The 15,599-nt window shown below is 44.2% G+C and overlaps 1 protein-coding gene across 2 annotated transcripts in view; it reads right to left on the bottom strand.

The window, feature by feature from the left end:
* Positions 1 to 15,599, bottom strand: part of LOC128694893 (protein artichoke-like) — a 50,504-nt gene that overhangs the window by 10,695 nt on the left and 24,210 nt on the right. Inside the window, exons 1-2 of one of the 2 annotated variants that reach the window (XM_070094362.1) lie at positions 10,907 to 11,268; positions 760 to 3,824 (exon numbers count right to left, since the gene is read on the bottom strand). In XM_070094362.1, the coding sequence (XP_069950463.1) occupies positions 760 to 3,810 (3,051 nt within the window). In that variant the 5' untranslated portion in view covers positions 3,811 to 3,824; positions 10,907 to 11,268. Of the gene's footprint in view, positions 1 to 759; positions 3,825 to 10,906; positions 11,269 to 15,599 lie in introns of those variants that run through there. The other variant, XM_070094363.1, reaches the window with a different exon arrangement.

Genomic DNA, 15,599 nt, shown 5'->3' with positions numbered 1-15,599 from the left:
ACGCAGTCCAGCGTACAAGCCACAGCCCGGCTGATCCGGCACTGACTTTAGGTATCTGTCCAGCTCTCTCCTGAAGGCAGCCAGGGGTTTATTGGATGTGAGCACTTATGCAACACGGGGATGCCTCTCTTAGATCGCAGAGATCGAAAAAAAAATCTAATTTCTTATTACTTTTGGAGACTATTTTTCCCATTCCCAGGTTTCCTAGGTTTGAAAAGGAAAAAAATAATTGAAATGAGAACTTTCAAGAATTATACACAAAGTTAAGGTTAGTGTATACTTAATGTTAGTAGAAATCTGTACAGTTTACCTGTCGCCTTACATGTTCATGAGACAAAAGAAAAGCAGCAATTCCGGCAGACTATAAAGAAATTTAGCAGGTTTTAATTTCACACCAATTTGACAGGACAATAATATGTGATAGAGTTATGACAGTGGTTAGTTTCATGATAGTGGTGACTTGCCATATGACAGTAGTGGTAGTGTACACCTTGCACAGGATGCAGTCACTGAGGTAAAAGGACTCGTATGCAACTACTGCGATAGTTCATTAGGGCAACGATTCGTTCTCCAGGAACGTCATCAAATCGTTGCAAACAATATAGGAACAATATAGAATCACTACAGTAAGCTAACTGATCCATGCTGTTAGTTGTAGTGGTGGTGGTATTAGCATTAGTTGCATATATGTCCTTTTACCTAACATATTGTGGGAAATTCTACCATTATTACAATCACTGAGAGATTTCGATAACGTACCTTCAAATTCATGGAGTCTGAAGGCAGCTGGTCGAGCTTTTTCAGTCTGTTTCTGGTGAGGTTGAGGTGTGTAAGGGCAAGCATTCCCCTCAACCTCTCCCGAGCAAGAAACTCCATCATGTTGTAACCCAGGTTTAGTTTCGTCAGCTGGGAAAGTTTACTGAAGGCTCCTGGAGACACCTTGCTGATGGCACCATGCTGGAGGTTGAGAGACCTGAGTGCTGGCATGTGCAGGAGTTCCAGGCTTGTCAACACTGTGAGGTTGGTGTGGGTGGCTTCGAGTTGTTCCAGAGAGGGCAAGGTTACACCACTGGGTACAGAGGATCCCATCAGGCGTTGAAGAGGATTCCCAGAGACGTTGAGGCTCTTAAGGTGGATCATACCATCGAAAAATACCGATTCAGGTAGTTGCAGGAGGTGATTTTCAGCGAGGTTGAGGCGCTGGAGCTTCGAACTGACAAAACTACCGAGAGGGATTTCAACGATCATATTGTCAGACACGTCCAAGATTTCAAGGTGTTGCAGCTGTGCCATCGTTGAAGTCTGTACCTCACTCATCAAGATATTTGAAGCATAGAGTTCCCTTAGGTTCTTTAGCTGCTCTAGGTCAGGACAAAGTTCCCTCAAGGGGTTGCCACTTATATATAGCTCTTCCAGTTTTCCTGTAACCCATAGTGATCTACAGCTGTTCAGTCCTAAGCTGTTTCTACTTAAATCAAGCTTTGTGAGATCATTGAGACCCACGAAAGACGTAGGTTTGAGATATGTAAGTCGGTTTCTCCCGATGTTTAAGGACCTAAGTGACATACTGGAGTCAAAAAAATTCTCTGGAATACTTTCAATATCACAGCCACTCAGATCCAGTGTCTCGAGGTTCGGAAGTGCAGTAAGACTGTTGACATCCAGTATTTCAAAGCTGTTGTCACTCAGGTCTAAAGTTCTTAGTTGAGTAAGCTTGAGAAAACTTTCCTGAAGCTTATGCAGATTGTTATTCTTAAGACTTAAGGTATCTAGGTGCACAAGTGCCTCGAAAGACCCTTCCTCTATCTCACTGATTTGAGAGTTGTCAATACTAAGCTGCCTTATTGGCAACTCGCTTTCAAAATATTCCTTTTTGATTATAGATAATGCATTCCCTGATAAGTCAAGCGTATCCAAACTTGTTAAGTTTTGGAATGCATTTCTCATTACTGCTTTTATCTTGTTATTATCTAGATAGAGTTCACTTAACGATGTCAGGCCACTAAAAGTTCTCTCACTGACAGACTCCAAGAAGTTGTGCGAGAGAGCGAGTTTCCGCAGGTCTGACATGTTGATAAACACATTGTCTTCAATTATTGCTATCTGGTTTTGCTCTAAGTGCAGATTTCTGAGCAAAGTAAGGTCACTGAAAACTCCCTCTACTATTACGGTAATGTTATTACGATCCAGCCAGAGAAAATCAAGCTGCCTCTGGCCTCTGAGAGCCTGTTGGTGAAGACTGTTGAGGTTGTTGCCAGACACCCGCAAGTACCTGAGGGCGCTGACGTCGTGGCTGAAGATGTCAGGAAGGGCCAAGACCTCATTGTCCTGAAGACTTAAATGTTCCAGTTTCCGGAGGCTGGAAAATGCTCCTGTAGCCACTACTTCTATCTTGTTGTCGTGTAGGTGAAGCTCACGGAGTTCTGTCATGCGTGAAAACAGACCTCTTTTTATCATCGTTATTTTATTCTTTTGCAGGAAGAGTATTGTGAGCTGTGTCGTGTTTTTGAAGGTTATTTCACTCAGGTCATTTATCCTGTTATGATCGAGCTTTAACGTGCGAAGGTTAACATTAGCCACGAATAACCGTGGGTAAATTTCTTGGATGTTATTGTGGCTGAGAAGCAGAGTTTCCAAATGCGTCATATCCACAAAAGTTTCCAGCTCCACGAAGCGAATGGCATTGTGTTCCAAGTTGAGAATTCTAATATTAGATGAATTTTCGAACGTTTGTTGTGTTACCTCCCGTATGTTGTTTCTGGAGAGCACCAGTTCTTGGAGATTTGGAAGGTTGCAGAAGAGGCCACCATGGATGTTCTGAATGTTGTTACTCCCGAGGTCGATGATTCGTATCTTTGGGGTATATGTGAAAGTTTCTATGTCCAGCTCTCTGATGCTGTTATGGCCCAAAAACAGTGTCTCCAGAATAGAGTTTTCTTTAAAGGCATTCTTAGCTATGCTGGAAATGGAATTCATATATAAAGACAGTGAGATTACTCCAGGAACTCCAGCTAAGCTTTTACTCTTGATCTTACGAATTTCGTTACTGCTTAGATCAAGGTACTCAAGAGCTTGGAGGGGAAAGACTGAATCAGTAATGAGTTCGGATATGTGATTCCATGCGACCTCCAGTCTCTTAAGCTTCTTCATCTTCTGCAGTGAGTTTATGGGCAATTCTTTAAGATCATTGCTTATCAGATTGAGCTCTTGTAGTGATTCTTCCAAACCATCGAATGCTAATTCAGATATAAGGCTGATCATATTGCCCTTTAAGCTCAGTTTCTGAATATTTACTTTTGCAAATCCTGATTTTGGGATCTCTGTAATGTTATTGGAATCAAGGTTCAGCTCTTGAAGCCTGGAAAGTGTGTGGAGTGCCCACTGCGGAACCTCCGACAGCTTGCAGTGCTGGATCGTCAAGCTTTTCAATGACTCTTCAAGCCCTCTGAAGCTCTCATTGGCAACACTCTGAAGGCTCGAGTGAGAGATCTGCAGGTTGATCACTCCAGCACTCTTTCTGAAGATCCCTGGAGGTAGGGAGGTAACATTGATATCCAGGTCGTATATATTGAGGGACTTAACTGGCTGGTTGACCAGACCCAGAGCACTTGACAGAGTCTCCAGGGACACCATTGGACACTCCATGAAGATGCCATCATCGTTGTTATAACAAGGACACCAGGGATTGGCCTCCCAGCTAGGACAGGCTGATGACCCCGTGACCTCCTGCGTTAAGGTGAAGTGAGGCCACCACGCCCACGCCCACACCACTGCCCATGTAGCCAACATCTCTCTAGCTTCCATTAGCATTTCACTAACATTGCCTGGAAAACAAACATTCCACAGTGAGCCTTAAATGCATCTGTTTTACTGTGTAAGTGAAGGAATTTATACTAATCTTACCAGATCATGTTTTTGCTGATTTTTTCTTAGGAGTTTATATATCATTATGCTGCTTCTATATCTTAATGCTATTTTCGATATACAAATGTATTTATATAAAAGATTGGTGTTTGCATATTTTTTTAAATATCATATTTCTAAATCCTAGTAGTGGTTTGAGTATTCTAGTACTGATGTGCCTTCATCCTAGTACTGATGTTTCTGTATCCTAGTAGTGATGTTCTAGATTCTAGTAAAAAATTTCTGGATCCTAGTAATCATGTTTGTTGATCATAATACAGCCTCTCCTCACTTAGCAACGTACTCGTTTACCGACGCCTCGGACTTACGACGGGTTCTCTGACCAGTAATTATATCTAAATAATGTATATTAGAGCTGATTTCCTCTATTCTGTTTATTTGAATATACAGCACACTACTGTATAAACATTTAAAAATGTACCAATGGTGACAATAGAACAATATCAAAGATGAACATCAAAATGGTATACAATACCGACAGGTTGGTAGGTAAGACACATAGGCAACAGTTAGGCAACTTTATTCCGAAACGTTTCGCCTACACAGTAGGCTTCTTCAGTCGAATACAGAAAGTAGGCAGGAACAGTAGAGATGTGAAGACGAGGGACTGACAACCTCAAAATTCTACGACTTCACGGGTGATGGACTGATTACATCGTCTTCACATCTCTACTGTTCCTGCCTACTTTCTGTATTCGACTGAAGAAGCCTACTGTGTAGGCGAAATGTTTCGGAATAAAGTTGCCTATCATCTCATGAAATTCAGAGATGCCCAATTAGTGATCAAAGAAACTAATTTCCGCAGACGCAAGCGCCTCGAATCAGCACTGATCGCTGTTTCGAATACAATTAAACAAAACAACGGCAGTTTCACCATCTCCGAAGTCTTAGCAAGAATCCTCCTGAAAACAGTAAACCCTGCCATCACATAGTCTCTCCTGTTATACTACACAAAGCACATTACAGAGAGTGAACACTGAAACAAGCTGCCTCTTTCCAGTCTATATTTGTCCAACCTATTTTTGTTACCCAAGTAATAGCTTTTATATCCTTTTACTCATGTACGAATTAATTGCTCTACCATATTGTATTACTTTTGTCACTACTACTACTACTACTACCACTAGTGAACATCGAAATGGTACCTCACTAGTATTGCACCTCACTCTGAGCCTTTATATACCCTCTGTGTCCATGTATTGTTTGTAATGGCTTGATAAAGCTCCTGGAGAGCGAAACGTTGCCACAATAAAATGTCACATTAGTTGCACTTGTGTCCTTTTACTTTACACATTAGGGTTTCCAATAACTCTGCAATTTGGCCAAAAGCCAGAGGCATTGTTCCTTGCTCCTCTTACCTGCAGTCTACCTGGAGGGTATTCTGGGGATCAATGCCCCCCCCCCCCACAGTTTGGTCCACGACCAGGCCTCTCAGTGGATCAGGGTCTGATCAACCAGGCTGTTACTGTTGGACACACACATTCCAATGTATGAACCACAGCCCGGTTGATCCAGCACCAATTTTATCTGTCCAGTTCCCACTTGAAGGCAGCCAGAGGCTGCCTTCAAGTGGGAATGCTTGGAAACACTCGACTTGTACTCGCTGGAATGCAGGCGAGAGAGATGTATCATAATCTACACTTGGAAAATCCTATAAGGAATGGTCCTGAATCTGCACACAGAAATCACTCCTTACGAAAGTAAAAGACTGGGCAGGTGGTGCAAAATACCCCCAATGAAAAGTAGGGGTGCCATTGGTACACACCATAAGCGTCTGGGGCCCAAGAATGTTCAAAAGCCTCCCACCAAGTGTAGATTATGTTATATCTCTCTCGCCTGCATTCCAGCGAGTACAAGTCGAGTGTTTCCAAGCATTCCCAATAGTTGAGGTGTTTGATAGAAATTATATGTGCAGTAAAGGTTCTCTGTACACTCCCTAGATCTGCAATTTCACCTGCTTTGAACAGAGATGTTAATGTACAGCAATATTCCAGCCTAGAGAGAACAAATGATACGAGAAAGGATCATTGGCTTGGCATCACTTGTTTCGAAAGTTCTCATTATCCATCTTATCATTTTCTTTGCAGTTGTGATCGTGGCACTGTTGTGATTCTTGAAAGTGAGATCCTCAGACATTACCACTCCTAGGTTCCTCACATTATTTTTCTACTCTTGTATGATCCGAGTTTGTAGTATACTTAGTTCTAGTTATTATCTTCCCCAGTTTTCCATAATGGATTAGTTGGAATTTGTCTTCATTGAACATCATATTGTTTTCCGTTGCCCATTGGAAACTTGGTTTATATCTTCTTGTAGATTAACCGTGCCCTCAACAGATAACATCATGCAGATCCTAGTATCGTCTGCAAAGGATGACATGGTGCTGTGGATTACATCTCTATGTCTGATATGAAGATGAGGAACAGGATGGGGGCGAGTACTGTGCCTTGTGGAACAGAGCTTTTCAGTATGGCAGCTTCCGATTTAACTCTGTTGACCACTACTCTGTGTTCGATTGGTTAGAAAGTTGAAGATTCATCTCCCCACTTAACCAGTTATTCCTTTAGCACGTATTTTGTGTACTATTATGCCATGATCGCACCTGTCAAAGGTTTTTGCAAAGGCTGTGTATGTTACATCTGCATTCTGTTTTTCTTCCACTGCAAGACCATATAGTAATCCAGTAGTTGTGAGAGGCAGGAGCAACCTACTCTGAACCCATGTTGCCCTAGATTGTGCAGTTTTTTTTAAATGTAAGTGGTTTGCAATCGTGCTTCTTAGCTCCCTTTCAAAGATTTTTATGATGTTGGACGTTAGAGCTGTTGGTCTATAGTTCATAGCTAATGCTTTGCTGCCACCTTTATGGAGTGGGGCTATATCCATTGTTTTTAGTAACTGTGGAATTTCACCCATTTCTAAGCTCCTTCTCCATAGTATACTAAGGGCACACGAAATGGGTTTCTTGCAATTCTTAATGAACACAGAGTTCCACGAGTCTGGGCCTGGGGCTGAGTTCATGGGCGTGTTGTCAATGGCTTTCTCAAAGTATGTCGAAGTTAGGGAAATGTCAGAAATCTGGCATGCATTGATGAAGTTTTGAGGCTCATTCATGAAAAACTCATTTGGATTGTCGATCTTTAGACTGATTAGTGGCTAACTGAACACAGTCATATTGGGATTTCAGTATCTCACATATTCCTTTGTTGTCATCTGTGTAAGTCCCATCTTGTCTGAGCAAGGGCCCAATACTAGATGTGGTATTTGCCTTGTTTTTGGCATATGAAAAGAAATATTTCGAATTTTATTCAATTTCACTAATCGCTTTTAACTCCCGTCTCTCTTGGGTTCTGTATGAGTCCTTTAACTTAAGTTTCCCTCCCCTGGTCAGCACTTCCTTCTGTGTATCAGATAAACTAGCGTTCTTGAAGAACTCAGTGATTCTTCGTAGTAGAGGGAGCGGAGCGTCTTGGCTTGAACAAAATATTGTAGAATTGGCAAGTATAAAACATGATAAACGTTCATTATATAATAATAGTGGGGTTTATACAAATTAGATAACTTTATAATTGAAGGAATTGTTCACAATCTGAAGCCTAATTCCTACCTGAACTGAGTAAGATTGCCATAATTGCATCTCTACACTGAAAAATTGAGCATCTTTTGCTGCTCCAAGTCAACCACCACCTCAACTACTGCCCAACCACATTTAACCTCCTCCTTCCACAACCGTCTAACAAAACTTGCCTCACCCAGCCACAATCCTTACCACCACCACCACTAACATCACTCCTACTAACATCACTACCCCCACTACCACCATCACAACCCCCATACCCCGGACCACCACCACTACTACCAATGCCACCCCAACCACCACCACTACCAACGCCGCCCCAACCACCACCACTACCAACGCCGCCCCAACCACCACCACTACCAACGCCGCCCCAACCACCACCACTACCAACGCCGCCCCAACCACCACCACTACCAACGTCCCCAACCACCACCACCACCACTACCAACGCCACCATCACCACGTGATACATGTGTATAGCCAGAACGAGCATCAGTAAACCAGTTTTTTCACCGGAACCTCTCCGCCCGTCAGCTGGTGCTGTTGATCCATGTGGGGAGAAACCAGCTGGTGGCCAAGTAGCTTACGTGGGCGAGGAAGCTGGGAGTGACGGAGTCGAAGCTACTAGGAGTGAGGGAGTCGCAGATAGGAGTGAGGGAATCGCAGCTGAGAGTCTAGGATTCAGGCCAAGGAGAAGGCAGTTCTGGGCAAGGGGCGAGGGATTCTGGTCAAGAATGGTGCTGGCCATGAAGTGGGGGATTTAGAACAAAGAAGTGAGGATTCGCGCCAAGGAGTGAGGGATTCAGAACAAAACAATAGATTCAAGCAAAATAATAAAGGATTCAATATCTCTCTCTCTCAAACCCGGCTCTCTCAATTTCAATTTCTTCCTCTTCCAGTTTCTTTCCTTTTCCTTCTAACCTGGAGGTTATTCCGGGGATCAACGCCCCCGCGGCCCGGTCCATGACCAGGCCTCCCGATGGATCAGGGCCTGATCAACTAGGCTGTTACTGCTGGCCGCACGCAGTCCAACGTACGAGCCACAGCCCGGCTGATCCGGCACTGACTTAAGGTATCTATCCAGCTCTATCTTGAAGGCAGCTAGGGGCTTATTGGCAATTCCCCTAATGTTTGATGGGAGGCTGTTGAACAGTTTTGGGCCCCGGACACTTATGGTGTTTTCCCTTAGTGTACCAATGGCGCCCCTACTTTTTATTGGGGGCATTTTGCATCGCCTGCCCAGTCTTTTACTTTCGTAGGGAGTGATTTCTGTGTGCAGATTTGGGACCATTCCTTCCAAGATTTTCCAAGTGTAGATTATGATATATCTCTCCCTCCTGCGTTCCAACGAGTACAAGTCAAGTGCTTCCAAGCGTTCCCAGTAGTTAAGGTGCTTGACAGAACTTACACGTGCAGTAAAGGATCTCTGTACACTCTCTAGATCTACGATTTCACCTGCTTTGAATGGAGATGTTAATGTACAACAGTATTCCAGCCTAGAGAAAACAAATTTTATTTCTCCTGCTTCCTAATATTTATTTTTATCTTATTCTCAGATCACTTTCTCTAATTCTCTGATACTCATTTTTTTGTAGGAGTAGGATTGAAAGGTGGGAAAGGAGAAGGGAAACAATGGAGGAGAGGACAGGAAGATTGGAAATAAGGGGGAAAAATCAACTGTGGAAGGATAAAGAGGGCGAAGGGTAGAGGAGTGGGTAGGGTATAAAGGGTTGAGAAGAAAAGCAAGGTGAAAGAGAGAGAGAGAGAGAGAGAGAGAGAGAGAGAGAGAGAGAGGTAGTGTAGTCCGCGTGGTGTGATGTATTTTGGTCCACTGCCCTCTCCTCCTCCTATCCCCTTCACAATTACCACCATCCCTACGACTATCACCACCACAATCATTCCAACGACCATCTCCATTCCTACAACAGTCATTCCGACCACAAAACCTACTACTCACCGTGCTATAATAAACTGTTGGACTCTTTTAATGATACTGTAGAAGTTCAGCGAAATAAAATGGAGAAAAGAAGCCTGATAATGACATTATTCTTACCTGGAGGTTATTCCGGGGATCAACGCCCCCGCGGCCCGGTCCATGACCAGGCCTCCCGATGGATCAGGGCCTGATCAACTAGGCTGTTACTGCTGGTCGCACGCAGTCCAACGTACGAGCCACAGCCCGGCTGATCCGGCACTGACTTAAGGTATCTGTCCAGCTCTCTCTTGAAGGCAGCCAGGGGTTTATTGGCAATTCCCCTAATGCTTGACGGGAGGCTGTTGAACAGTTTTGGGCCCCGGATACTTATTTTTTTTTTACCTTAGTGTACCAATGGCGCCCCTACTTTTTAGTGGGGGCATTTTGCATCGCCTGCCCAGTCTTTTACTTCCGTAGGGAGTGATTTCTGTGTGCAGATTTGGGACCATTCCTTCCAAGATTTTCCAAGTGTAGATTATGATATATCTCTCCCTCCTGCGTTCCAACGAGTACAAGTCAAGTGCTTCCAAGCGTTCCCAGTAGTTAAGGTGCTTGACAGAACTTATACGTGCAGTAAAGGATCTCTGTACACTCTCTAGATCTGCGATTTCACCTGCTTTGAATGGAGATGTTAATGTACAGCAGTATTCCAGCCTAGAGAGAACAAGTGATTTGAAAAGGATCATCATGGGCTTGGCATCTCTCGTTTTGAAAGTTCTCATTATGTGTATAAACTTCTTACCAATTTGAGGGCCTAGTCATAAATCTGCCCACTGCCCAAATAAATGAATGAAAAATATGGGAGAAAATGTGCAATAAACCCAGGGAAAAGCAGGGGCCCCGTTGGTACAATAAGAGATCATTATATCAACATTCATGGTCCTAGACTATTCAGGACACTGCCAGGACAGGTGAAGTCATCAAGATGACAGTGGAAAAGTACCTCCACCAAGTGCCAGATCAAATAGGCTGTGATGAATGTGGGCGAACGGGCCGCCAGCCACTGCAGGTTGGCCTAAGGGAGCAGGAACACTCTTGAAACTCAAGATTCATCTACACGTGTATTATTTGTAGTGCTAGACTAAATCGTGAAATGACAGGTATAAGGAACGGTACCGGCTGGTTTCGGCCATTTTTACGGTATCTCTATCAGTGAAAAAACGCCCGATACTTTCAATTAACACTACCTCACGACTGTGTTCAGGTCAAGGCTAGACCAGTCTCCTCGCATCGTGCTCTTGTTGTCCAGAGGCATGAGATAGGATGAGTAAGCTTATTCAGGTACAGATACACACAAAATACAGTTACATAAATTGTCATACAAAGAAGCATATGTGTAGATTACTAAGGATAACCCAATGAAAAGTCAGAAAGTGACTTATTTCCACTGGGGTCTTTGAATGTAGACCTGATGAAGAGAATCTACCCACCTGGAGTCTACCTGCAGGGTATTCCGGGGATTAACGCCCTCGCGGTCCGGTCCACGACCAGTCCTCCCGGTGGACCAGGGCTTGATCATCCAGGTTGTTACTGCTTGCCGCACGTAGTCCAACGTACGAACCACAGCACGGCTGATCCGGCACCGACTTAAGTATGTATCCAGCTCCCTCTTGAAGGCAGCCAGGGGCCTATTGGTAATTCCCCTTATGTTTGATGGGAGGCTGTTGAACAGTCTTTGGGCCCCGGACACTTATGGTGTTTTCCCAACAGGTACTTCGTATCTTGCTACTCGTATCTTACAAACTGTTTATTCTTGCTCCTTCCGTGCACCTTCCCAGTTATTCCCTTTTCATGCATTTAGTGTACAATTATCCCGTGGTCGCACTTGTCAATGACTTTTGCAAAGTCAGCTTTGTTCGCAAGATTCATCATTACAGTGCTATCGTTATATGGAATTTTGGAATGATTGGAGCCTGGGGTGGTAAGAGATAGGGGGATTTTCTCTCTCTCTCTCTCTCTCTCTCTCTCTCTCTCTCTCTCTCTCTCTCTCTCTCTCTCTCTCTCTCTCTCTCCTGTTTTACTCCCTGCCTCTAACTGCAATGACACTTATCAGCGATGATTCTGCAAAGAGGTCGTTTAAATTCTGTTGCGGGATTTTAGAAATAGTTTTAAAAGCTATTCGGGCAGAGAGGAGAAGGTAGGGAGAGGAGAAAGAGAGAAGAGCTAAGAAGGAAGGAAAGACAGTTGTGGAAAGAATTAGAGGAAAATGAGAGAGATTTAGAGCCAATCGAACCAATCGAACACAAAGTAGTGGTCAACAGATTTAAATCGGAAGCTGTCATAGTGATGAGCTCTGTTCCACAAGGCACAGCACTCGTCCCCATCCTGTTCCTCATCCTCCTATCAGACATAGACGGAGATGTAATCCACAACACCGTGTCATCCTTTGCAGGAGATACTAGGATTTGCACGAGACTCATCTATTGAGGACACGGTTAACCTTCAAGAAGATATAAATCAAATTTCCAATGGGCAACGAAAAAAATATGATGTTCAATGAAGACAAATTCCATCTACTCTGTTATGGAAAACTAGAGGAGATAATAACTAAAACTCTGATCATACAATAGAGTGGAAAAATAATGTGAGGGACCTAGGAGTGGTAATGTCTGAGGATCTCTCTTTCAAAGATCACAAAAGTGCCACGATCACAACTGCAAAGAAAATGATAGGATGGATAATGAGAACTTTCAAAACGAGAGATGCCAAGCCAATGATGATCCTTTTCAAATCGCTTGTTCTCTCTAGGCTGGAATACTGCTGTACATTAACATCTCCATTCAAAGCAGGTGAAATTGCAGATCTAGAGAGTGTACAGAGAACCTTTACTGCACGTATAAGTTCTATCAAACACCTCAACTACTGGGAACGCTTGGAAGCACTTGACTTGTATTCGTTGGAACGCAGACAAGAGATATATATCATAATCTACACTAGGAAAATCCTAGAAGGAATGGTTCCGAATCTGCACACACAAATCACTCCCTATGAAAATAAAAGACAGGCGGGCTGTGCTTCGTACGTTGGATTACATGCGCCCAGCAGTAACAGCCTGGTTGATCAGGCCCTGAACTACCGGGAGGCCTGGCGCGGACCGGGCAGTGGGGGCGCTGTTCCCCGGAATACCCTCCAGGTAGACAATGGAGGACAGGAGAGATAGGGGGAATATGATAACGACATATAAAATTTTGAGAGGAATCGACAAGGGACACAGATGGGACACATCAACAAGGGATCACAATTTGAAGTTAAAGATTCAGGCGAGTCACAGGGATGTTAATAAGTACTTCTTCAGTCATAGAGTTGTCAAGAAGTGGAATAGTCTGGAAAGTGAAGTAGTGGAGACAGGAACCATATTTAGCTTTAAGAAGAGGTATGATAAAACTCATGGAGCAGAGAGAGTGACCTAGTAGCTACCAGTGAAGAGGCGGGGCCAGGAGCTATGAATCAACCCCTGCAGCCACAATTAGGTGAGTATTTGTTGGCAGGGTTCGTGGAGATGTGATGGTTGGAGTTAAACACACTTGTTGGATGGTAACACTTATATTAGCAGAGTGTGAGAGGGGAGCCCAGACTGCCTGTGTTGCCTGTTCGTAGACCTAAGCGCGGAGTGAGGACAAGGCCGGGAGCGCAGTGCTCACATGCGGCATCATGTGACGTCACACAAGCTAGTCACTGAGCCTAGCAAGGGGTCAACTATGTAAAACATATGGATTGTACTATGATAGATTACATATACAGGGGATCAGCAACTATGCTCACACACACACACACACACACACACACACACACACACACACACACACACACACACACACACACACACACACACAGGGACAATTTAGACAAGCCAGTTAACTTAATGTGAACATCTCTGGGATGTGGGAGGAAACTGGAGTGCCTGGAGAAACCCACGCAGACATGGAGAACCTGCAAACTCTACACTGACAGTGGCCCCCATCCCGGAATCGATTTTTTTTCTCATAAACGTTATAGCGAAACGACTTTGACCGAAACGACGTTAAGTGAGGACTTACTGTATACAGGTGGGAATATAACCTGAGTAGAGATTGAAATTAGGCTAAATTGGGAGCATAATGCTAATGACCTTTATGGATCAGTATTAAACCTCTTTAGGAAGGAATGGTCCCAAATCTGCACACAGAAATCACTCCCTACGAAAGTAAAAGACTGGGCAGGCGATGCAAAATGCCCCCAATAAAAAGTAGGGGCGCCATTGGTACACTAAGGGAAAACACCATAAGTGTCCGAGGCCCAAGACTGTTCAACAGCCTCCCATCAAGCATTAGGGGAATTGCCAATAAATCCCTGGCTGCCTTCAAGAGAGAGCTGGACAGATACCTAAAGTCAGTGCCGGATGTGGCTCGTACGTTGGACTGCGTGAGGCCAGCAGTAACAGCCTAGTTGATCAGGCCCTGATCCATCGGGAGGCCTGGTCATGGACCGGGCCGCGGGGGCGTTGATCCCAGGAATAACCTCCAGGTAACCTCCAGGTCACATAGCGCATCTTGGAGAATGGGAGATAGATTTTATTCGAGGAAAAGGAGGAGAGTTCCAATTCCTTGACTCAGGAGCCTTTCATCAGCATCAATCAATCCTCCCCTGAAGGGGATTGGAGTAGATATTGATGCCCAGATGAATGGAGGCTTGTGAAATGGTAAGTGGTGGTGGAAGGAGGTGGTGGGAAGAGAGGGAGAGGGAGGTAGTAGAGGTGGGAGAGCGGGGAGGAGAGGGAAATGGTGGCGGTGGGGAGAGAGGGAAGGAAAGGGAGGTGGTAGAGTCGGAGAGGTAAGTATTGGCACTGGTCACTGGGCAAGTCTCTCCTGGTGAACCAAAGCCTGACAAAAGACTGTTAGTGTTTGCTGTTAGTTGTTGCTCTCATTCTCTCGCACGTCCAAACAATCACGTCTATACCTCGCCAGATCGCTTGCCAGGCCTTCCAAACACGTGTTTTTTGTATGCCCTAGCCTTGGCGTGGTACAGGGTATTAAGAGTCCGGATAAATATCTGGTGTCTGTGAGAGAATAACAGTCCGAGTGGCTCGACTCGGCAGATAACCCACCAGGAAACAACACCCTTACTGATATGCGGAACCAAGGGACGTAAATCTTTGTATCATTGCTTTTTTCACTATTTGCGAGGTATTCACGGGATGGATAACCAACTAATGTAGTACAGAATAATCCACCGCTATATCTAATTCTATTGACAAAAATTTTGTGTACTATCACAATGTTTTCAACCAGGAAAACTGTGGTTAGTATACCACAATGACTCCTCGGACACTGCCCCTCAGGGGAGGTTCCTTGACTATGGTGAGGGGCTCTTGATCTAGCGAATTGAATCTGTGCTCCAGTTCCCTGAACTAAACCTGAATACCTTCCTTCCCCCCACCCCACCCCACAGGCGCTGTATAATCCTACGAGTTTAGCGCTTCCCCCATGATTATAAAAATAATCCTCTGACACTTCAACCTTACGTCTTAGGGTTCGTACCTTCACCTTTGGTATACCCTTGATGAGTTTCGAGTTTTTTTCACGTCCGTGAGGCCGTTGGTTCAGTCCGCGAAAGAACCATCGAGTCTCCACGTTTCGCACAATTACATCTTTCTTTAAGTGCTGCTTCGAAAATGGTTTCGTTTCTCAGATAAAATATGAACATTTTATACGTTGTGATGAATGGTTTGAAAAACCGACAAGTTGAAGATTGAGACACTTATGCAGCATATGGGAATCTTTATTCAGGAAACGTTTCGCCACACAGTGGCTTCATCAGTCCAATACAAAGAGGAAGTGAGACATATGCAACAGTTAGGTATCTTTATTTCGAAACGTTTCGCCTACACAGTAGGCTTCTTCAGTCGAGTACAGAAAAGTTGATAGAAGCAGAAGATACTTGAAGACGATGTAATCAGTCCATCACCCTTAAAGTTTTGAGGTGGTCAGTCCCTCAGTCTGGAGAAGAGCATTGTTCCGTTGTCTGAAAATATTGTTTCAGACAACGGAACAATGCTCTTCTCCACAATCTGTCGGTATTTTATACCATTTTAATGTTCACAAAGAGGAAGGCGTAAGGAGAGGAGGAGTATGAGGTAATCAGTCC

This window comes from Cherax quadricarinatus, chromosome 45, assembly GCF_038502225.1.
Source record: "Cherax quadricarinatus isolate ZL_2023a chromosome 45, ASM3850222v1, whole genome shotgun sequence".
In the NCBI taxonomy this organism is placed as follows: Eukaryota; Metazoa; Arthropoda; class Malacostraca; order Decapoda; family Parastacidae; genus Cherax; species Cherax quadricarinatus.
Note: the sequence above shows the minus strand (reverse complement) of the source record. Positions and strands in the feature narration are given on the sequence as shown.